Genomic DNA, 24,542 nt, shown 5'->3' with positions numbered 1-24,542 from the left:
TGGTATTTGTCCCGCCCACTCCCGCCCGCCCTGTTCCGCTTCCGGTCGTCTGGGCGCTGGCCCCGGAAGGTTGTTGTCGTGGTGGTCGCGATGGGGAAGTCAGATTTTCTCACCCCGAAGGCTATCGCCAACAGGATCAAGTCCAAGGGGCTTCAGAAGCTGCGCTGGTATTGCCAGATGTGCCAGAAGCAGTGCCGGGACGAGGTAAGCGGGCGCGGATTGGCCCCGCGCGCACCCCCGCGCCTCTCCGGCGGGACCCCACTGGGAATGCAGGCTGAGGTGCCCGACGCCGCGGCGACGGCCTGGGTCTCCCGGCCCCAGGCGTGGGAGCTGCACAGGGCGAGCCGGGGACTCCACTCAGTAGGGCTGTCCTTCCCTTCAATCCCCCGTCCTGGCGGGGAAGCCGGCTTTGGACACCTCCTTCCTCCCCAGTCCAATCACCCCAAAAGGAATAAAGAATGAAAAGGTTATAACCCCCAAAGGAATAAAGAATGAAAAGGTTTTCCAGCTCCCCCGAGAAAGGACGTCAGTCAGGCTGTCATGAAACACGGGATGAGTCTTGCGGCGCTGGACGCCCTGGATAACAACACCCGTCTCAGACTTGGCTTGGCTCTTAGACATAATCAGGGTACAGACCAGAACTAAGCCCTTGCAAGCTAGTCACCTAACAAGCCTTTGTCGAGCGCCTGCGACGTGCCAGGTCTGGGATGTTTTCTGCGGGTGAGATATGGACTCTGGAGTCACAACCAAGAGGCGGAGCTATGTTCCCTTACAAGTTACTTGCTTTCTCTCCACCTGTTTACATATTTGAAAACATATTTGAAAACGGACTAGCAATTGTCCGTTCTTGTGAGACTGTTTGAGTTTTAAATGAGTGAATTATCTGCAAAGTGGCTGAGGGGCAGATATTGAGAAGCTTTGTGGACTGTGCTGTGGAGCACTTTTTTCCCATTATTTAGGTGGATGATAAAAGCACCTGGAAAAATTGACAGCATGCTAGTGACGGGATCCTGTTTTTCTCTGGATGTTGAATTGGGTAAGAAAGTAAGAACACTGGACACTTGGAATAATGTAATCCAGTGTTTCTGCAAGTGAGGGATGAGATACTTTAGGTGGCACTCACGTTGAATGACACAGATAACAGTTTTTCTCTTTCATTTTTCTTTAGTTCGCTTTACTACTACTCATGGTAAAATTCTCACACAGAAAACTAGTACAGGGAAATCCATATACCCTTTACCCAGATTTAACATTTGAAGTATTTTGCTGTGTCCTTTTCTTTGAAATATTTTAAAGTAAATTACAGACATCAGGATATTTCACTTCTAAATGTTTAAGTCAGTTCAGTTCAGTTGCTTAGTCATGTCCAACTCTTTGCGGCCCCATGGACTGCAGCACGCCAGGCCTCCCTGTCCATCGCCAACTCCCAGAGTTTACTTGAACTCATGTCCATTGAGTCGGTGATGCCATCCAACCATCTCATCCTCTGTTGTCTCCTTCTCCCGCCTTCTATCTTTCCCAGCATCAGGGTCTTTTCCAATGAGTCAGATCTTCGCATCAGGTGGCCAAAGTATTGGAGTTTCAGCTTCAGCATCAGTCCTTCCAATGAATATTCCGAACTGATTTTCTTTAGGATGGACTGGTTGGATCTCCTTGCAGTCCAAGGGACTCTGAAGAGTCTTCTCCAACACCACAGTTCAAAAGCATCAATTCTTCGGCGCTCAGCTTTCTTTATAGTCCAACTCTCACATCCATACACGACTACTGGAAAAAGAATAGCTTTGACTAGACAGACCTTTGTTGGCAAAGTAATGTCTCTGCTTTTTAATATGCTGTCTAGGTTGGTCATAACTTTTCTTCCAAGGAGTAAGCATCTTTTAATTTCATGGCTGCAGTCACCATCTGCAGTGATTTTAGAGCCCAGAAAAATAAAGTCAGCCACTGTTTCCACTGTTTGCCCATCTATTTGCCATGAAGTGATGGGACTAGATGCCATGATCTTTGTTTTTTGAATGTTGAGTTTTTAAGTCAGCTTTTTCACTCTCCTCTTTCACTTTCATCAAGGGGCTCTTTAGTTCTTCGCTTTCTGCGAAGGGTGATGTCATCTGCATAAGGGTGGTGTCATTTGCATATCTGAGGTTATTGATATTTCTCCTGACAGTCTTGATTCCAGTTTGTGCTTCCTCCATTTAAACTCCAGAAATGTTTAAATATGCTCCTCTAAAATATTAGGATATTTTTCTACATAGTCACAATATGTGTCATGACACATAACCAAATTAATAAAAATTTCTTCGAGACTTCTTTGGTAGCCCAGTGGTAGGGAATCCTTTCAGTGGAGGGGACGCAGGTTCAATCCCTGGTTGGGGACTAAGATCCCACATGCCATGGAGCAGCTAAACCCATGAAGCACAATCACTGAGCCCCCAAGCCCTGGAGTCCATGTGCCTATGATTAGAGACTCCATGAGCCACATGGAAAAAATAGATCCCTTATGCTGCAACTCTAAGACCCAATGCAGTCAAATAAATAATTTCTTTGTATCACCTGGTATATACTGCATAGTCACACTTTGTCAATTATTCCCATGAATGCTGTATAAAACTTTTTTTTTTTGCATAAGGAACTGTATTAGTGTCCTGTGATAAACCATAATGGAAAAGAATGTAAGTGTACGTATAACTGAATCACTTTGCTACACAGTGGAAATTAACACATTGTAAATCAACTATACCTCAATAAAATAAAAATAAAAGCAAAAAAAAAAAAACCCAGTTATTTTTCAAACCAAGATCCAGTCAAAAGCAATACATTGGATTTAGTTATTAGAACTTTTTTAAAAAGTAGACAAATTTTTCAGGTTCACAGCAAAAATGAAGTACATTTTTTGAAAGGTACAAAGATCTCTCTTACCCACCCTGCCCTCAATATGTATAGCCTTCCAGATCGTCAGCATGGTGCAACAGAATAGTACTTCTATGACAATCAGTGAGGCGATTCGTGCATCATTAGCACCAAAGTGCATATTTTGTATTAGAGTTCACTCTTGGTGTTGAGCATTCTGTGGGTTTGGACAAACGTATAGTGACTAATATCCACCATTATAGTGTCATGCAGAATAGTTTCACTGCCCTAAAAGTCTCAGTGGTGTGGTATATTAGGAGTTTTAATTCTCTCTCAGTTTTAAATTTGAGCCATAGCACCATTCCTTCCCCCTGTTTGTTTTTCTTGACATTGACTTGAAGAGACTAGGCCAGTAGTGATCCTGGAGGATTCCGTTTTAACCATTACGTTTTCTTGTGGTTGTCTTTTGTCTTCTTTCTCTAGCCCTTGTAGTTTCTGTAAAGTGGGTCCTGGCAAAAATTGTGTAGGCTTGTGTGGATGACAAAAGATTAGGAAGCTGCTCTAAGCAAGGTTGAGGTTGGACTCAGGACAGTGGGAAGGGGGTTGAGCAGAGGGACCCGGGAAGTCATTAGGAGGGCTGAGCAGACCCAGCGCTGTGGAGGTGGAGGCCTCTGGGGCGCAGCCGTCCTGCCTCCTGGACTGGGTGCAGGTCAGGACGGCACTGTTCCCGAGGTGGGGAGGCAGAGGAGAGGCACTTTCTCATGTCTCTGACTAGTGAAGAATTAGGTTCAGATGTTAAGCAGCATAGATGCAAAGTCAAAACTTGTATTTTTTTTTAATCATCTGAAGAATATATAGATTTAGTGTGATAAAGATTATGTATATTAGGAAATAGTGTCTTTTGGTTAATGAGCTAAAGTATAGGAGTAAAGTATAGGAAAGTGAGTGACAATATAATACTTTTCCTATTGGAAATTCACTACTGACCCATTTTACTTCATTATATGCCTCGAAGTGCTTGCTTAACACTTGGTATGAAGTAGGTGCCCAGTAGCAATTTGTTAGAGTCAAAACATGAAATCGCTCTTCGTTTCTGTGCCCTGTAATATTTCTTACTAATGTCTGTTTTCTAAAGCGCCATTTTTCTGTCTCTTTAATCTTCTGGGATTCTTCTTTGATTACCTAGGTTGCAAAACTCAGCTTTATAAAGTTTTTTTTTTTAAAACAAGAGGGTCCTACAGCCAGTGACTTAATTATTTTTTATAATTTATCATGAAAGAGCAGTTATTTATGGTTTAATTGCTTATTAACTTATTAATAAGTGTTATTAATGCTACTTATTAAATTATGTTCTATTTATTAAATTATTTTTATTTATTATTAATTTAATTAAATACTTTTAATGACCTAAATCAGAATTTAACTACTGCCTTTGCATTTTTATAGAATGGCTTTAAGTGTCATTGTATGTCTGAATCTCATCAGAGACAGCTGTTGCTGGCTTCAGAAAATCCTCAGCAATTTATGGATTATTTTTCAGAGTAAGTAACTCAACACCATCCTTATCTCATAAGCTTTATTCAGTTGGACATTAAAGAGATGCTTAATATTGTATATATCGGAGGCTCTGATTATTCCTTACAAATTAATGTGATAGCTGGTTTAACTTTATGCTCCATTTTTGTCTTCTTTTGACAACTTATCATTGTGTGGAATTGTTAAAAAAAAAAGTATTTTTCATGATTCAGTCTTTCCTTCCTTCCACATCAAACGTAATGAAAAACTGTCTTTCATTCTAAAGCAGCTGTGACTGAGAGCATAGCTCTGGAATCAGACTGCCTGACTTTTCAGTCTTTCAGACCTGGCCTCTCCACTCAGGAGCTGAGTGACTTTGGCTGAACTTCTGGAGTTTGTCTATAGAAATTGTATCTTCTCAAGTATTGTCTTTCCTTCATAGGGTTTATGTGAAGATTCAGTTCAGTTCAGTTGCTTAGTCATGTCCAACTCTTTGCGACCCCATGGACTGCAGCATGCCAAGCTTCCCTGTCCTTCACCAACTCCCTAAGCTTGCTCAAACCCATCGAGTCGGTGATGGCATCCAACCATCTCATCCTCTGGCGTCACCTTCTCCTCCTGCCTTCAGTCTTTCCCAGCATCAGAGTCTTTTTCAAAAGAATTAATTCTTCAGTGCTCAGCTTTTTTTATGGTTCAATTCTCACATATGTGAAGATTAAATGAATTAATATTTTTAAAGTGTTTAAAAGAGTGCCCATTACTTGATTAATATTAGCTGTTAGTTATTATTATTATTTCAGTACACAGGTATTCTGATATTCTGAACAGTGATATGTTCTACTATGCAGTGTCATAACATCATACTCATTAATGCCAGTCAGTGCTGTCAGAAACACCTTTAAGTATTAGGAAATGTGTCAAATTCATGGTGGTGGATACTAGCTTACCAAAATTTCCCCTTTCGCTTGGACGCTCAGATTTTATATTGGCAACAAATATTGTCTTGTTTTCCTTGATGTAACAGGCTCATTTTGTTTATTTTTGAGAAGAATGTATACTGAATACTTCATTTGAAATAACTGTTGTCTACCTGTCTGTCATTTCTCTAATACCAGGTGATGCTTTCATGTTTCTGTGCTGGTTGGGGTTGGGAGCAGCCTTCTTTTTCCTTTTCATCTGTGAAAATTCTATTTGTCCTTCACCACCCAGATTAAAGATTGCCTCTGCCTCCCGGCATCCCCCTCATGGCTTCCCGTGATATCTTATTACATCGCTTTTTCAGGTTAGCTTAGCCAAGCAACAGTTTCACTTCTGTTGTGGTTATGATGGTTCTGCTAGTTTGTGACCTCAGTGAGGATTTATATCTTACTCACCTTGTTTGTCCGGCACTTAACATTCTGCTTAGCTCAGAGGGGCACGTTAAGTGGCAACTTCAATGGAAAGGGCAGTTTTGTTATTGATAGAATGGGGTTACTACACACATTCACTGAGACTTCATGAAGCAGTGAAACTTCATGAAGAACCCTCTCCAGAGACCCATGGTCACTTTGTGGCTGCTTCACCAAGGCAAAGTTTCAGCTCCAAACCAGCTTTTAACTTGAATTCTTGAAAGCTATAATCTTTCAGGATTCTTCCCTTATTCAGTGTTTAAAGGTTCACAACAGATGTTCACGTAGATATTCCATATATCATTTGCTCATGCAAACTGTATAGTGGCTTAATTTTCAGGAAGATGATGCTGTATATTTGTAGAAATTACCTTAATGCTTTCCCTTCTTGCTTTATTAGGGAATTCCGAAATGACTTCCTAGAACTTCTCAGGAGACGCTTTGGTAAGCACCTTAAGTCTTGTGCACACAGTGACTTTGTAGTCTTATAATCTGCTCAGGGTCTGCCCTGTTGTATTTTGTTCTCAGGCACCAAGAGGGTTCACAACAACATTGTTTACAATGAGTACATCAGCCACCGGGAGCACATCCACATGAACGCCACGCAGTGGGAGACGCTGACGGATTTTACCAAGTGGCTGGGCAGAGAAGGTGAGAACAAGAGGTGATGTGAGCGGTTGTTACATGGCTGCATTGTGGGCAGGGAGAAGATGGTCCTGTATTCTATGTGCCAGGCGCTCAGTTGTGTCTGACTCTTTGTGACGCCGTGGATGGTAGCCCGCCAGACGTCTCTGTCCACTTTCTGGGTAAATTTATGGAAAAGAGGTTGAGTAGGGCAATTAGAAACTAGTGGAGAGGCGTGCCTCCTCCAGGGCTGCTTATGTGCGCTGAGGGTGTGTAAGGGTGTCTGGAGCTGTCCTCTTGATCATGCCAAGATTTATCACTGAAGCATCCACTCGCTAGGTTGAATATCAGTACCTGCCCTCTTTCAGTTTTTTCTCCCACATTCATTTCACTGTCACAAACTCTTGTTGAGGCAAATTTTAAATTTGCTGCCTCTTTTCCCATTTCCAATAGGATAGTACATTCGGGAAAAGAAAAGAGGAAGAAATTTTTTTAATCATTGTATTACTTATTCAGTGTGTTTCTTTACTCCATTTTCTGGGGAAGTTTTCTGCTAGTGAAGTCAGGAGGAATATCATGTACTCAGTGGATGTTAAATGCTTAGACACAGTTGAATAAATACTAAGCAGGATAATCGTTTTTTAATGTTTCCCTTGTTTAAATGTGTTGGCGCAACCTAATCAGAAACCAAAATAATATTTTTTTCTATTTAAAAATATTAGAAAGTATTCCAATTAAAATCTACATGTCAGTAACTGTAAATATGGAAAATTCACATACTGTATGAATTTGTGTATTTGAACATGTTTGAATGAGTGTACTTGAATGAATAATTACTGCAGACAGATCACATTTACATTTTCTTTCAGCTTTGATTGTGTACAAAATTAAGAGTATCCATTACTTTTTTTAAGGTTTGTGCAAAGTGGATGAGACACCAAAAGGCTGGTATATTCAGTATATAGATAGGGACCCTGAAACAATCCGTCGGCAGCTGGAACTAGAGAAAAAGAAGAAGCAGGACCTCGATGATGAAGAAAAAACCGCCAAATTTATTCAAGAACAAGTGAGAAGAGGTCTGGAAGGGAAAGAGCAGGTGGGCATCATCCAGAGATGCAGCAGACAAAGGTCTGAAGAAGCACAGTCACTTACTTGTTTACGCCTTGAACCGCATTTTGTAGGATAAAGCGCATGGCCTGGTATCAAAGCCCAGGTTGTAGAGTGGAGACAAATCTGGGTCACTTCCTGACTTCACATTCTTATGTAATATGTAATCTTCTAAACCTGTTTCCTCACCCCTAAAATAGAGTCAGCACCGAAAGGTGAAGACATGAACAGGTCAGTTCAACCAATTGTAGCTGACGCAGTGCCGGGGAAGACCACAGTGAGTGGGAACACAGGGCACCGGCACTTGCTCCAGCCTGGGGCGATGCAAGAATGTTTAAACGTAGATACAGCCCCCAGGCTGAGGAGTCTTGAGAAGTCACTGGGTCAAACCCAGGTGAACAGGGGAGGGAAGGCATGATAAAATTGTTTCAGGTGTTAGAATAACTAGATCAAGGCATTTATTTTAGCAGATAGTTATCGGTCACCTCTGTGTGCCAGGCATTCTTATAGGCACTGGGGATACAGTAGTGGAGAGAAGATGAAAATCCCTGCCTTCAAGGAGCTTGTATACTAGACATGTGTGAGATCCTAAATATAGCCTAGTGTGTATGTGAAACTACTGGCCATTGAGTATTGTTAAAAGCTTCTTATTGTGATGTAGCATACATAAAGCGTATGGCATGCGTGAATCTTAAGGTTACACTTCCATCAACTTTTACTTATGTATGTGTCTTTAGATGAATGGATGGGTTGATCGACCTATAGATAAGTAGGTAGTCCATGTGGCTACCACCCAGATGAAACATTAAGCATTTCCAGTGTCCTAGAAGGGTCCCTCATGCCCATTCCTAACCAGCACCTCTTGTCCCCAGAGAAGGAAGCACTGTTCCAACACACTGTTATTAATTGTTGGTTGGTTTAACCTGTCTTTGAACTCTGGAAGGATGGAATCATCAGTGTGTTGTCTTTTTATCTATGTATTCATGCATTCATTTATTTTTATTGATGGTATGTTCTCTTTGTGTCTGGCTTTCTCAGCTCAGCATAACGTTCTGTGTGTGTCGTCCACCGTGTCCTTTCCTGGTAGTGCTGCTTTCTCTTTTTGACTGATGTACATTTCATTTTATGAATACAACAGTTTGTTTATCCATTCTCCTGTTGCGAAGCATGTGGCTTGTTTCCAGCTCCTCGCCCATCACCCGTACAGTGTCTTTATTGGAAGATGTTTACAATACATGTCATCTCTTATTTAGTACCTTAACTGTTTTAGACAACAAGTTATAATTTACAGCTATTGAATAGTGTTAGTAAATGCACTGTGAACCAAACCTTCAAATTCTTTTTTTTTTTTTTAAGGAAGTCCCTGTTTTTACGGAATTAAGCAGAGAAAATGACGAAGAAAAAGGTACTTTTCTTCCTGTTTGAAAATGGATGCTTTTATCTTGGCCCTGCCAAAAACTAGCAGCTTGTTTGGGAACAGGACATATTGTCTACCTGGACTGCTTTATTCTCATTAGTAAAATGAAAAGGTGATAACAGTGAATTAGATGGAATGTCTTCAGCAACAAATAACCAGACTGAGTAAAATTAGCCTAAATGGTAAGGAAATCCTTTGCCATACCAAGACTCCGACTCCCAGAGATAGGGTGGTTCCGGATGTCACACTGTCAGCAGCTGGACACAAGGTGGCTGCCATCTCTCCAGCCATCATATGCAGACCCAGCGTGTCCAGAGGAAAACAGAGAGCCTGTTTCTCTTCTGGAGTCCCCTCTGAGCAAGTAAGCTTTTCCTAGAAGACCTTCCTAGCAGCAGACTTTCTTTTGAATGTCATTGGCCAGACTCTATCTCATGTCCACCTCAAAATCAGTCACTGGGAAAGGAAATGGAATGATTTTGATTGGTTTAGACCAAAGAACTGTATTTATCCCCTCCCACAGGTCCCACCTCTTAGTCCCATCCCCTTGGGTGTTAGGTTTTCAATCTTTGGATTTGGAAGGGGACACACCCCTTCAGACCATAGCATCCCCCAAGCTATGTGTGAGGCCCGCAGACACGGAAACAAAATGGGATTCCTGTTACCAAGGGGAGAGGGGAGGCGGAGTGGGGAAGGGGCCAAGGCCACATGCTGTATCCAGTGAAGGTCTCTCCCTGCTCTGTAAGCACCACCTCATTATATTTTACTGGAGTTTATGATCTCTGGGTAGGAGCATTCCAGCTCTCATTTATTCAAAATGTCCATGAATTTCTGTGTGACTTCTTTGTGGTATTTACCTGATGTTTTACTAGAATTTTCCCCAAATATATATCAAATACCAGTTCTTTTCTTCCAGTTACATTTAATCTGAATAAAGGAGCCTGTAGTTCAGGAGCAGCATCTTCCAAATCAAGGTGAGCCACGTGGACAGGTATCTTAGAACTTGAGAGTTTGGGTGGAATGTCGATGACTATCTTAAAAGGTGCAGGACTGTGAGTTATTTTTTCTAGTTGTCACTGTCATCTCTTTTAGTTTTGTTTAATGGTTGATTTTTTTCTTAGAAACTGTTTTTTTCTTATTTGCCTGTGATGAGCTGATTCTGTCTTTTGAGGAAAGGCTCATTTTTTACTGAAATGCTTCACATGGTAAACATTAACTTCTCCCTGACTTCTCCACTCAGTGGTTCTTTATGTGCTATGGCAGTTGTGTTTGTTTTTCTATCATAGCCCACTGTGTTCGCTGGGGTATATACTTTTTGTCTTACTTTTTGTATTATGATTTTCTGAGAATAGAGACGAGACTTATTCAGCTACCTCCTTGCTGCATGTGTGCTCAGTCACTTCAGTCGTCTCCATCTCTCCGCGACCCTGTGGACCATGGCCCGCCAGGCTCCTCTGTCCATGGGATTCTCCAGGAAAAACACTGGAGTGGGTTGCCATTTCCTTCTCCAGCGATAAAGTATGAAATGAGTGAAGTGAAGTCACTCAGTCATGTCTGATTCTTTGCGACCCCATGGACTATAGCCTACCAGGCTCCTCCGTCCATGGGACTTTCCAGGCAAGGGTACTGGAGTGGGTTGCCATTTCCTTCTCCAGCTATCTCCTTAAATCTGGTAAAGTATAAATGTGTTAGTAGACACTCAGTAGCAATTGCCTTCCCTTCTAAAGGCTGTGGTACTGAGCAGGAGCTGACCAGCCTTTTCTATAAAGGGCCACATAGTATTTTAGGCTTTGTTGGCCATGTGTCTGTCACCACTTCACTTAACTCTGCTGTCGGACTGAGGAAGCAGCCACAGACAATACGTAAGCGAATGAGCCTGGCTGTGTTCCGGTTCGATCTCATTTATGAAAGCAGGCAGTAGATTGGGTCTGGCCCTCAGGCTGTAGTGTGTCAAGCCCCGGGATGGCCCACGGTCAGGTATTTGTATCCACCCTTGGTGTTCTCTTTTCTCGAGGGCCTCATGTATTCTTCCACCAGATGGGCGTGCTGCTTGTCATGTGCGGTGTACTCGGTTTTAGTCATGGAGGTTTAAAGATGGATAGGGTGTTCAGGGGGACACCAGTATCTGGTGGAATTTATCTTTTGAGCTGGGTCATATTTGCTATTTTCCTTCATATTCTACATGATGCTTATTTCTGTGCTGTGCTTAGTCAGTCAGTCGTGACTTTGTGACCCCATCGACTGTTGTCCCCAGCCTCTTCTGTCCATGGGGATTCTTCAGATAAGAATACTGCAGTGGGTTGCCATTTCCTTCTCCAGGGGATCTTCCCAATCCAGGGGTCGAACCCAGGTTTCCCACATTGCAGGCAGATTTCTTTCCCAGCTGAAGCGCCAGGGAAGCCCAATGCTTATTTAACCTAACTCAATTTTTTGTTTCGGGGGAGGGTTTGTTGTTGTTGTTTAGTTAATCACAATGGTATATAATTCAGTGGCATTAAGTAGATTCACACTGTGGTACAACCATCATCACCATCCATCTGCATGACTTTTCATCCCCCCAAACAAACTCTGCACTCTAAAAGATAACTCCCCACTGCCCCTCCCCTCAGCCCCTGGTTGCCTCTGTTCTGCTCGTCTGTCTTTATGAATCTGAGCAGAATCACATAGTATTTGTCTGTGTTTGACTTCTTTCACTTAGCACAGCGTCTTCAAGGTGTATCTGTGTCTAGGCATGGATCAGCATTTCTTTCTTCTTTAGTCTCGATTGTAATGTCCCCTTGTACACGTAGACTACTTTTTGTTTATCCATTCATCTATTGTGAGCGTTTGAGTTGTTTTCACCTTTTGACTCTTGTGACTAATGCTCTTCTGAACATCGGTTTACAAATATCTGTTCACATTCCTGCTTTCAAGTTCCTTTGGGTGTTTATCCAGAAGTGGATTTGTTGGATTATATGGTCATTCTGTATTTAATTTTTAGAAGGTTTTCCACAACAGCTGTACCATTTTACATTCCAGCATTTGCACAGAAGGCTCCAGTTTCTCCACATCCTTGCAAACATTTGTTATTTTTGTGTGTTTTTTTTAAGTAGTAGCAGCCTAATGAGTGTGTTTCATTTTGGTTTTGATTTGCATTTCCCTAATGATTAGTGATGGTAAGGATCTTTTCATGTGCTTTTTGGCCACTTATAATCTTCGGAGAATCACTTATTGCTCATTTTTTAACCAGGTTTATTTATTATTCAGCTTAATTTTAAGAAAAAAATAGCATCTTTAGTACGACTCAGTTTCGTATTTTGTAAATTTGATAATTAATTAGACTGGTAAGGTTCAGTGAGTCAGCAGATATTAATAGAGCATAAATTTGGGTCACAAGATGGTTACTGCTACTTTACAGGGGGAAAAGAAAAAAATAAATATGTATATATATATCCATATATATATATATGGATATATGTAGTTTCTGCCCTCCTGTGAGAGAGGAGTCATATATACAAAGGGCTTTATATGAGGTGGAGTGGGGTGCCTGCCCCAAAGTGCTCTGGCAGTTCAAAAAAGGATACAATGCAAGAAATCTCATAAAGAATGGATCTTAAAGAATTTCGACGAATGGAGAAAATGGAAAGACAATTTTAGGTACAAAGAGGCATGTGCAGAATTACAGAGGCTTGAAGCACAGGCATGGCTCAGTCAATAGCAGATTGTTCAGAATGACAAGTGTACAGAGTAAATCGGGGGTAGTATCCTGGGGCCAGTGGTGACGGTTGTATAGTAGCCCTCAAAAGTTGAGAATGTGTACTGTGAAGACTTCAGGCAATCAGGAGTAATAAAAACTTTCATGCTGAATGTTGAAATCTTCGTTTTAAAGAAGTGGAACCAACAGCAATGTGCTGGACTTCTGTTGACCGTTTTACAAACCTCTCACCTGGTTGATCCTTGCAGTGCAACTAGAGTTGGGCCACATTATAATCCACAGTTTATTGCTGGGGAACTGGGACGTAGGGAAAATTGCTCAGGCCCTAGCAGAAGTAGAAAGAAACCCTTGTGGCCCTGGCCCTGAGGCTGATGCTGTTGTCCGTGGCTCGGGCACACGGGTAGAGTGGCGCTGACTTGGGAGCGGGGACAGGAAGGGCCCCGTGTTCTCAGGGTGCTCCCAGTCCTGTAGGTGAGGGACGTGCCTGTCATTGTTTTGACTGATCTGTAGTTAACCGTGTTTAACAGGCTGCTTCTGCGTTGTTCCTTTCACCCATTATAAAGCCTGCACCTTTGCCCAGTTTTTGTTAACAGCACCCTCCTCTTCCCCTCAGTTCTTTGGGACCAAGTGCCCTGAAAGCGATTGGGACCACGGCATCAGTGAAGCGGAAGGAGTCCTCCCAGAGCTCGGCTCCGTCAAAGGAGAAGAAGAAGAAGAAGTCTGCCCTCGATGAAATCATGGAGGTGAGCCTTATGAACTGCGTGTCCACTCTAGCTATTCGGTGAACCATGTGATTCCAGCCGAGGAAAGTTAAACAGTTTAACCAATTATGAGATTAATACAAAGAGGAAAATGTGCTGAGGCCAGATTGGGGGCAAAGAGCCCAGATGCAGTTCCATCTGAATGGAGCTGGAACCTCCCTAGACAGGTGCCTCAACTGCTGTCTGCAGAACTCTTCCCTGAAATTGTGGTCAGTAGATTTCGTTTAGAGGGACCATCGTGGTGCTTGACTCCAGAAATGAAAGCTCTGCACACCTTTTTGGTGGCTCAGAAAATTGTCATCCTCCAGGGATCTCCTCTGTGGCCTCTTAACTTCCACTTACCACCTCCTAGCTGGGAAGAGAATGTTCAGACATATTTTTAATTTGATTAAACCAGATAGTCAGTTTATGTGACGAATCATTGAAAACCTGTGATTATCTGACTTAAAGCTATACTTCTGCTTTAAATTTACTTGAAATTCTGGAGTCATTCTGCAGAAGGTTCTTAATATATCCCTAAATAGCACGTTTCTCCGTTTCACCCCACCACCTTCCCTGATCAATAAATTTATGAAATTTTCATATAACTTATGAAGAGAAAGAATAAATGGGTCCAAGAGACTGACTTTTTTCCCTCTTAACATCATTTCCTCTGGACTCCTCACCCTTTCCTCCATTTTCAAAGGGATAGGAGGAAACTGGTCTTCCCTATTATTGGAAAAACAGAAAATGCAGGGCAGTCAGAACAGCTTAAAGTATAACATATTGCATGTACACTGTGACATGTGTTCATTCTGTGTTCAGCCCACATGGAGTTGCTATTATGTACCGGGCATCATGCAAGGGCCTGCGTGTGTGGAGTAGGGAGAAAAACATGGACCCTGCATGTATGTCATGGAGCTTTTGCTCTAGCAAAGGAGACATCCCAGACCAAGTGAATCAGTAGATGAGTAATTACAAAATGCGAAGCCCTAAGGAGGTCTGAAGGCAGGGAGTGTGGAGATTGTTCCTTGGATGAGGCGGGGTAGATCGCTACTTCAACCTCCGAAGGGAAGATCCACGTGGCTGGAGCCCAGTGAGCACTGGAGTGGCGGCATCTAACGTTAGAGAGAGCAGGGGCAGCCCTGCAGAAGTCTTAGAGCCCATTTTGAATTTAATTAAGTGAAGCAGAAAGCTAGATCTACCTGCTTAGAATATAACATGCCAAGTTTATAGAGTGTTCTTTGTTCATATTGGTAAGTCGGCGGAATTAAAGTGAAATCTCAGATCAACCAAAGAATGGCATTGTTCATTCTCTTTGGAAGTTGGTACTTGGGGCTAACTGAGCAGCTGAGAAAGGAAAGAGTATGAGGTGCAGTTCTCCTGTGGTCAGCATGTTTCTTTTTGGTCACCCTTCTGTGTACATCTCCTGGTTGTGTTTCCTTATTCATTTGACAGCTGTATCATCCTTGTCAAACAGGGAAGCCCCTTATTGCCATCAAACTGTATACCCAAGCGCACTGTGCTAGATTGGTCCATAAAAGTTACATTTTTACCCCTGAAAACATCACCTGTTTGCCATCTGATGACAGTCTGGGGAAGGAAGGAGGAGTGGGACTGTGTGATGCTAGCAGGCAGCCTTGCAATTGACTTGGTAGAGGCTGTTTGTATTTTATCATCTTGGTCAGTTGATTTGCCTATTGCTTATTTTCTTAGAGTTGCTTTTTTTCATTCAAAAATAAATTGCATAAAATGTTTATCAGAGCTTGCACATTATATCAGTCTTCTGTGAAGTGTGTTTTATGGAGTTCTTTTGCTAAATAGAATGTTATTAGAAATAAACTGAATATTTTAAAGAGGTAATTATTTGAATGTCCCATGTGTCCTTCAGATTGAAGAGGAGAAGAAAAGAACTGCACGGACAGATTACTGGCTGCAGCCTGTACGTATCCCACTGGGCCTTCTTATATCTGAAGTGTGCTTTTATGTGTGTGCCAAGTTGATACAGTTGTGTCCAACTCTTTGCGACCCCATGGATAGTAGCCCAACAGGCTTCTCTGCCCATGGGATTCTCCAGGCAAGAATACTGGAGTGGGTTGCCATGCCCTCCTCCAGGGGATCTTCCTGACCCAGGGGTCAAACCCACGTCTCCTGTGTCTCCTGAATTGCAGGTGGATTCTTTACCGCAGGGCCTAGTGCTCTTAAGTGGATGATTTAAATGGTCTTTGATATAAATGGCTAAATTTCTTAAGTATCTGTCACTTCTGGAGATACATTTAATGACTCGTCTGTGCATCTGCTCTGTAAAGTTCTGGTTGTACCTTTGTTGGAGGGTGGCTTCCTGTTCTTGAACCAGTAATGTTCCTTGAGTTTAATGCCAAATTTTTGTAAGGATCCCTTGAATTTAAGCCTAGAATTATTTTCTGGTTTTGCTCTCTGTGAAAGACCTAGACTAGTTGAGATTGGTAGGTAGAAGGGCTAGATTTCAGGGAACCTTCACTGTGGAAATCAGCCATGAAATAAGCATTTTTTCCTCTTGGTAACCAACTGTGTTGAGTTAAAAAGAGAAAGAAGAAATGAAAGATTACTAAGAAAATGTCTTGCCATTGTGCCAGGAAGGCTTCCAACTCCAAAGGGTCTTATTTAAACAACAGTTAACATTTTACTATGATTTTTTGGTGAAATGGTTTAAAGTGTAGGAACAAAAGAGAAAAGGTAATTTATATTGTTCCTTCAATCTTTTTTTTTTCCCCCTAGGAAATCATAGTGAAAATTATAACCAAAAAACTTGGAGAGAAGTATCATAAGAAGAAGGGTATCGTAAAGGTAAGACTGTGAAGTTATGGATGGAATTTGGGAAAGGAGCTGGTGGGGGGCCGGGTAAAGCCTTCATGATACTCCTCAAAAACCAAGTCCTAGTAGCAGAAGCAGTGTGTCTAAGGTTTTTGATGGCTGACTGCACAATGGTTGGAGAAATATTCTGTTTCCAGCCATAGTATAAACTGTGGTTTGCTTTCTTACTGGAGCAAATAGTATAGGTGCCCATGGCCATGTCTTAAAAAAATTCAGCGAGTACACCTTATGCATTCCCATCGTTGTTGACAGGCAATGTAATGATGCCCCAGAGTTCTAAGGAGGACTTCCTTGTGTTTAACCTGAGAGGCTTATCTTGATTGCCCTAGGATTTTAAAATTTAAAAATCAGCTCTCTAGTCTTTTTCTTTCTTCTGCTTTTCCTAAGTATAGTTTCATGCCAGCAGCCAGCCCTTGTGCCTGCATAAATTGCCCTCCTAATGTATTTAAACAAGGCAGAATTGTTCCTCTCCCTGTGTGTCTTAAAGACTTATTCTAAGATCTCCAGCCTTTTCCTTCCAAGTGAAAACCTCAACTAAACTTTGAATTGAACTCGTTAAGGACCATAGCCTGATCATATATGGCTTCTAGAAAATAAACTCCATTGATATTAATAGAAGGAGTTACTCTTAAAACAAGTTGGTCTTACCCTTTGATTAGAATTTCATTTGTTTTCATTTATTTATTTCTATCCTTGGACTTCATATTGGCATCTCTCTTCTGTTATAAAAGTGTTGGTTTTACATGACAGGAAGTAATTGACAAATACACAGCTGTCGTAAAGATGATTGACTCTGGAGACAAGCTGAAACTTGACCAGACTCATTTAGAGACAGTCATTCCAGCACCAGGTAAATCATTCTGCAGACCCTTTAGTACATATACCATGGGAAGAAGTGAGTCCATTCCTACTGGATATTATTCAATAGTTCCAGATGTGAGTTTCCTCTTGAGAAACATGTAATCGCCTGTTGTAACCAGACTGTTTGACTTGGTGATGTGGTTGTTTACCCGTCCTCTGAGGAAGCTATTCTGTGGCATGAATAAATTTTCCCTCCCTAGAATCTGTTTGTTTTTTTTCCCCCAGAAGCAAATCATAGACATGTCTGGATAAAATTAATCATGTTAGGATGATTCTTAATGCATTTGTTTAGCCATTTGAGATAGTAAAGTAAAAGTTAGTATAATTTTGCTTTTTCTGTTCCTTAATCATCTTACACATTTCCAATGTAAATGCCACTGTGGTTAGGTTGTCTGCCTCTGACCCAAAACCCTTCATGGTATTATCATTGCTGGCACAGTGATGTTAGTCTCTCAGACTTGGTTTATCAGATCAGATCCCGTTATTCTTTCTCCCTAAAACAAAATTCATTTTATGGATTAGGAATTGTGGACTTTTTTTTTCAAAAACTTTAGTGAAGTGTAACTGACATAAACTGCATCTGTGTATAAGGTATATAATTTGATAAGTTATAGCACATACCTGCTCCCATGAAAACCATTGCTACCATCACGTTAGTGAATGTACCATCACCCCCCACAAAGTTCCCATTTCCTTTATAGCCCTTTGCTCCCTGCTCTGCCTTCCCTCTCCCTCAGGCAGCCACTAGTCTTCATTCCACCATTAGCTCCTACTTTTCTAGAATTTTATAGAAATTAAATCATACCACGTGTCCTGTGTGTGTCTGGCTTCTCTCACTAAGCACATTCATCCATTATTCTGGATGAATCTAGAATAATGTTGTGTGCCTCTGTACCCGATCCCTTTTTACTGCTGAGTATTTCGTTATGTGGACATGCCAATCTCTATCCAGTCACCTACTGATGGACACTGGGATTGTTTAAAGTTCTTGGCCATTACAAATAAAACTGCTATATGAACATTCATGTACAGATCTTTATATAGATATAAGATATCTTTTCTGAGACAATTCTAGAGATAGAATGGTTCAGTAGGTATATGTTTACATTTTTATGAAACTAACAAGCATCCTGTGATTTTAAAAAGAGGCGAAGTAAGCTGAATTTTTTCTGGTTATTTATGGGCTCTGGGCATCCCCTCCAAGAACCTTATGCCCTTTGGTCTTAAATTAAAACATCCCTTAACAAATAAGTGGAAAAAATGAGGAGTGTTATAATGTGATGGTGATCGAAGTATCTACAAACTGTACTTTAGAATCATACAGATAATAAATGATTAAGAACTTGGATTGTGTTGATGCAGTGCAATTATATTTGGCTGTAAGAAAGTAGAAGAAAGTGGCATTTTCTTTGTATTAAGTGTTAACTCTTTTTCTGTTGCAGGAAAAAGAATCCTTGTTTTAAATGGAGGCTACAGAGGAAATGAAGGCACCCTAGAATCCATCAATGAGAAGACTTTTTCTGCTACTATAGTCATTGAAACTGTAAGTATATTTACAGAAAGACAAATTTCAAAGTGATTTTAAAATGTGCCATGGTTTTTGTCATTGAATTGGTGATTTGTGAGTTTGGGTGTTCTGTTTGTATTCTCTCCTGTTTGGAAATCTGTAAGGTTCCCCCACCCCGACCCTGCCACCCCACCCCTTATTTTTAAGAGTTTTTTTGACATGGAACATTTTTAAAAGTCTTTACTTATGTTTTGGTTTTTTTGGTTATGTTTATGTTTTGGGTTTTTTGGCTACAAGGCATGTGGGATCTGGGCTTCCCTGATATCTCAGTTGGCAAAGAATCCACCTGCAATGCAGGAGACCACAGTTCAATTCCTGGGTTGGGAAGATCCTCTAGAGAAGGGATAGGCTACCCACTCCATTATTCTTGTGCTTCCCTTGTGGCTCAGCTGGCAAAGAATCCGCCTGCAGTGTCAGAGACCTGAGTTTGATCCCTGAGTTGAGAAGATCACCTGGAGAAGGGAAGGGCTAGCCGTTCTAGTATTCTGGCCTGGAGAATTCCATGGACTAGTCCATGGGGTCTCAAAGAGTCAGATGTGACTGAATGAATTTCACTTCATGTGGGGTCTTAGCTCCCCAACCAGGGATTGAACCCACCACCCCTGCCTTGGAAGAGGGTTTCTAAACCACTCGGCCACCAGGGAAGTCCCTGTATAAGCCTGGTTTCTTTATTAACTGACATTGCTGAAGCAATTTATCTTCTGATTACAAAAGAAATACCATACTTGCTTGTCTTAATCTGTTCACGCTCCTATAACAAACTACCATAGACCAGGATGACTTTAGAAACAACAGAAATTTACTGCTCACATTCTGGAGGCTAAAGTGTCACACCAAGGCGCAGGCAGCGCTGGGTGTCTGCTGAGGGTCCGTGTCCTGGTTCGTGTTCTCTCACTGCTGGGGGGTGGGAATCTCTGGGGTCCCTTTTCAGGGGCACTAATCCCATCCTCACAGGCTCTGCCCTTGTGACCTCACCACCGCCTAACACCATCACATTTTAATGTATTGAATCAGTTTTGGGCGGGACACAAACATTCAGTCTGCAGCAATACTCTTGTATAAAAGCTGAAAATTACAATTTAATATAAATACTTTAAAAAAATTGCCCATACACCTCCAGGCAAATTATAACTTCCATTAATACTTTAGCCTGTTTTTTCCCCCATCTTTGTATTTTATAAAATTGTGTATAATATGTGTAGTGTTGTATCCCAGTTTTCCCCCTCATATCTAATATAACCTTTATCTGCCAGAGTGTGATTAGTGAGGAAGGGATAGTCATGACTAATGGAGGAGAACCGCAGAGGCCAGTCATTTTCCAGTGTTCTCCCTTCTTTCATACGGAATTCAAGGCAGCCGAGATCAATAAAGTAATTCACTCACAGGAATCTGACATTTAAGTAGAATTGCTAGTTCGTTTAGAATTGCTCCACTGACAGCTCTGCTCACAAGAGTGAGGCCTGACCTGTCTTCAAACGAAGGATCTGAGACGGGGGTTTTAGAGCCCTGCACTGCTGCACTGTGGCATCTCTATCATGGGGAGCATGGCGGGCTGCGTGCGGGGGGCGCGTGGCCTGGGCGAGCCCCGTGTCACCCCGGTCCGTTCCGTGGGCTGCGTGCAGGGGGCGCGTGGCCTGGGCGAGCCCCGTGTCACCCCAGTCCGTTCCGTGGGCTGCGTGTGGGGGGCGCGTGGCCTGAGTGAGCCCCGTGTCACCCCTGTCCGTTCCGTGGGCCGGAGCGCCGTCTCACACCACGCCTGACCAGGGGGAGCCAGGAAGGGGGACAGGAGGTACTGACTAGCCAGCAGGTCTCCGCCACAGTATCTAGTGGTAACGCCTCCCACCCAGCGTGAAGAAAACACAACCAGTTCCTGACAAGGACGCCATAGGGTATCTTTTAAAAATTCAGAGTCATGAAGATCTGTTAGCTACCTTAATGGTGTCTTAGGGGTGTGAAAAAGGCACCTTGGCATCCAGAAGCATATGTCCTTTTCTTGTCTTGTAAGTGCATGTGTGTTTTTAACCACTTCTTCAATTATTTTAATTTGTAGGGCCCTTTAAAAGGACGCAGAGTTGAAGGAATTCAATACGAAGACATTTCTAAACTTGCCTGAGTTTGAAAATTTATTAGCATCACATTAAAATCTTAAAGCATCAAATTGGTGTTCACCAAGACATTGCAAGACTCTACTGTGTTAGGGTGTTTCTTTTTATAAAACAAATGGATTTATTTAAATATTACTGTAGTTGTTTAGCCTAACTTATAGAAAAATCTAATTATGTCTCATGAAGTATCAAAATTATGTAATTTTGTCCTTGTTGTTTTTGTTGCCTTTGTAGTATTTCCTTGATTTTTTAATCTACATTAAAAGAATATTATTGTAAAGTGTTATAAATAGGACAATGTAGAACTATTGTAGAGCAAATCTTTCATATACTCTTAAATTTATATTTTCATCAGTAAAGTAGTAAAGTTGGATGTAATATAATTACATTTTTAAGAGTCAAACTATAAATAGAATAGTTTTATTGAGATGTAATTCACACACTGTACAATTTCACCCATTTCAGTCCTGGGTGTTCATTGGCGGGACTGATGCTGGAGCTCCAATACTTTGGCCACCTCATGTGAAGAGTTGACTCATTGGAAAAGACCCTGATGCTGGGAGGGATTGGGGGCAGGAAGAGAAGGAGACGACAGAGGATGAGATGGCTGGATGGCATCACCGACTCGATGGACATGAGTTTGAGTAAACTCCGGGAGTTGGTGATGGACAGGGAGGCCTGGTGTGCCTGGGATTCATGGGATCACAAAGAGTCGGACACGACTGAGCGACTGAACTGAAAAGTGGACATTTCAGTGGTTTTTAGAATATTTACAAAGTTGTTTGAAAATCACCATTGTCTAATTTGGGAGTTTTCGTCTCCCCAAAAGTAACCCTGGATCTGTAGTCACTCCAGACTACTGGCAACCACTAATCTGCTTTCCATCTCTGTGAATTTGCCTGTCTTGGACATTTCATAGAAGTGGAATCATACAGTATGTGGTCTTTTATAATCCGCTTCTTACACAAAGTGTAGTGTTTTCAAGGGTTATCCATGTTGTAGCATGGGTCACTACCTCATTTTCATTCAACGGTAGTCTTTTGTATGAATATATACCACATTTTTAAAAAACTATTCATCAGTTGATGGAATTGGATTGCTTCCACTTTGAGGCTATTATGAATAACACTGCTGTGAACATGCATGTACAAGACTTTTTGTGGTCATACATTTTCAGATCCTGGGATTGGAGTCACTGTCACACCGTAACTCATTCATGTTATGCCGTGTCTAACATTTGAAGAGCCATTTCCATAAGGAATGACTCGCCCTGATTATGGTGCAGAAATAAAACACGATGCTTTTCACAGGCCTCCCCCAAATCTGTAAGTTTGGAATCAACTCTGTAGTTTTCTTCACAGAAAAAAGTTTCATCCCTACCTCTCATATTCTTTTCTCCAACATCTTCCTGAAATTATCACAAAGTAGTGTTATTGAGGTTAAGTTTAATTTTTAAAAAAATCAAGCATAAAAATATGATTCTACACTGTAGAATTGTTTTCCCTATAAGGTGTTAGAGGCCAATATGGTTATATTAAGCAGAGTAACTGCAGACACCTAAAATCAAGTCTTATATTGACCTTTTTTCTTTCTTTTTTTTTTGGCTGCACCAGACAGCTTGCAAAATCTTAGTTCCCCGACGAGAAATTGAACCCCAGCCCCCTTGCAGTAGAAGTAGAGTCCTGACCACTGGACCACCAGGGAATTCCCTGACTCTTCTTTTTAAAACATTGTAAGTTATTATTCTTTTTAAAAAACAGACTTTATTCTTTAGAGCAGTTTCAGGTTTGCACAAAATTAAGCAGAATTGATGAACCTCCACTGACCTGTCATCATCACTCAAAGTCCATGGTTTACATCATTGTTCCCTCTTGGTGTTGTACATTCTGTGGGCTTAGACAAACGTATGATGGCGTGTATCCACCATTATGGTATCATTCAAAATAGTTTCATCGTCTAAAAATCCACCTCATTTCCCTCCCTCCCCTACCTCCTTAAGCCACTGATCTCTACTGTCTACATAGTTTTGATCTCTCCAAAATGTCATAGTTGGACTTATACAGTATGTAAGCCTTTGCAGACTGGCTTCTTTTACTTAGTAATATGCCTTTAAGTTTCCTCTGTGCATCTTCTCACGACATGATGGCTCATTGCTGTTTAGTGCAGAATAATATCACAATATCCGGATACACCAGTTTACATAGCTGTTCACCTACTGAAGGACATCTAGGTTGCTTCCATTTTTCTCAACTCTGAATAAAGATGCTGTAAACCTCCATGTGTAGATTTTTGTGTTAACTTTTCAGCTCATTTGGATAAATACCAAGGAGCATGGTTACTGGGTTGAATGGTAAGTGACTTCCAAAGTCACTGTTGCATTCTGCATTCCTGCAGGCAATGAATGAAAGCTCCTGTTGCTCCACAGCCTCACCCGCATTTGGTATTGTCATGATTTTGGCCATTCTAATAGGTGTGTAGCAGTAGTTCATTGTTTTAATTTGCAATCCCTAATGACATATGATGTTGAACATCTTTCTATATGTTTATTTGCCATCTGTATGTCTCCTTTGGTGAGTTGTCTAGTTTGCCATTTTTAAGTTGGATCATTCACTTCCTTACTGTTGAGTTTCAAGAGTTTTTTTTATATATTTTGGATGATAGTCTTATACCAAATAGGTCTTTTGAAAGTATTTTCTCTAAGTTTGTGGCTTCTCAGTTTTTGGAAAGTTATTTTTCACAATCTAACTTGAGGTCGTATCAAATTATTGGTATCTTAGGAAACCTAATTCCTTGAAGTTTCTTCATTAGGAATGCCATTGGGTCCCACTGCTCTATTTGCTCATTTTCCCCTTATGTACTTCTTTTATTTTATTACTTCTTTATTTTGCTTTTTTGGCTGTGCCCCGTGACTTGTGGGATCTCAATTCCCCAACCAGAATGGAACCCGGGCCTGCTGCATTAGAAGAGCTGAGTCCTAACCACCGGGCTGCCGAGAGAGTTTCCTCCCCTTATGCGCTTCTAACTGCCTGTCAGTTTTTCCTGACATCTTTGAGTACATTTATTCAACAAACATTTACTAAGTGCCTCTCGAAGTAAACCATTGCAATAAGTGCTGGAGATAAAAGGGTGAGAAGCAGGTATAGGCCCAAAGTGGGTGTAGCGTAGGAACTGACCATGTTCAATGAATTGATACTCAAATGAAATGATTGACTGATAGAAATGAGCTAATCTGGAATAGCTCCTTAAAAACCCACCCTGACTTTGCTGTCCCTCAAAGAGAAATCTATAACTGCCGCCAGCATACACCTCGGTTCCTACTCTGGTCCAATGGGGTCCCAGGATTCAAATATGGGGCAGCTTTCACTGTTAGGTCCCCATTAGGTAGACTGAAGAGCCCCTGAAATGTTAACTGAGTAATTGAATCATTATGCCATTAAAAGGAAGCATCCTTGATTTTCCTTCCTCCTACAGTGGTTATTTCAGGAAAAGTCACCCATGTAGACTTTGTCAGTGTGAAAAAATGTTTTGTTTTGTTTTTTGGTGTTTTTTTGTTTGTCTGACCAGGAATCAAACCCAACCCCCAGGAGCCAAGTCTAAACTACCGGACCGCCAGGGAATTCCCTGAAAAAGTGTTAAGAGTGAAAAATACTATTACAGCATATAGGCATTTTTACGTATCTAGGCAGCCAGGTAAAATTCTACTTCGCTCTTACAGGGCCTTTGGGGTCATTTATATGTCTTTCAATTGGGATAAGGCTGAAGAGAAGATGCCCCTTAAGGTATTAAGTAATCCTTTAAAGGAAATAGAAGGATTTGCATAAGACCTCATA

General features: G+C 41.5%; 1 protein-coding gene across 1 annotated transcript; it reads left to right on the top strand.

The window, feature by feature from the left end:
* Window positions 1–47: 47 nt before the first annotated feature.
* KIN (Kin17 DNA and RNA binding protein) lies at window positions 48–22,981 on the top strand. Its single transcript, XM_065920961.1, has 13 exons — window positions 48–204; window positions 4,291–4,385; window positions 6,148–6,191; window positions 6,276–6,398; window positions 7,286–7,467; window positions 8,835–8,883; window positions 9,809–9,866; window positions 13,200–13,329; window positions 15,218–15,268; window positions 16,084–16,152; window positions 16,930–17,029; window positions 18,483–18,583; window positions 20,658–22,981. Exons 1-13 carry the CDS (start codon window positions 91–93, stop codon window positions 20,718–20,720), a joined length of 1,179 nt encoding a protein of 392 aa, XP_065777033.1. The 5' UTR covers window positions 48–90; the 3' UTR covers window positions 20,721–22,981.
* Window positions 22,982–24,542: the final 1,561 nt, after the last annotated feature.

The sequence above is a fragment of the Muntiacus reevesi genome, chromosome 2 (assembly GCF_963930625.1).
Source record: "Muntiacus reevesi chromosome 2, mMunRee1.1, whole genome shotgun sequence".
NCBI classification, from domain to species: Eukaryota; Metazoa; Chordata; class Mammalia; order Artiodactyla; family Cervidae; genus Muntiacus; species Muntiacus reevesi.
Note: the sequence above shows the minus strand (reverse complement) of the source record. Positions and strands in the feature narration are given on the sequence as shown.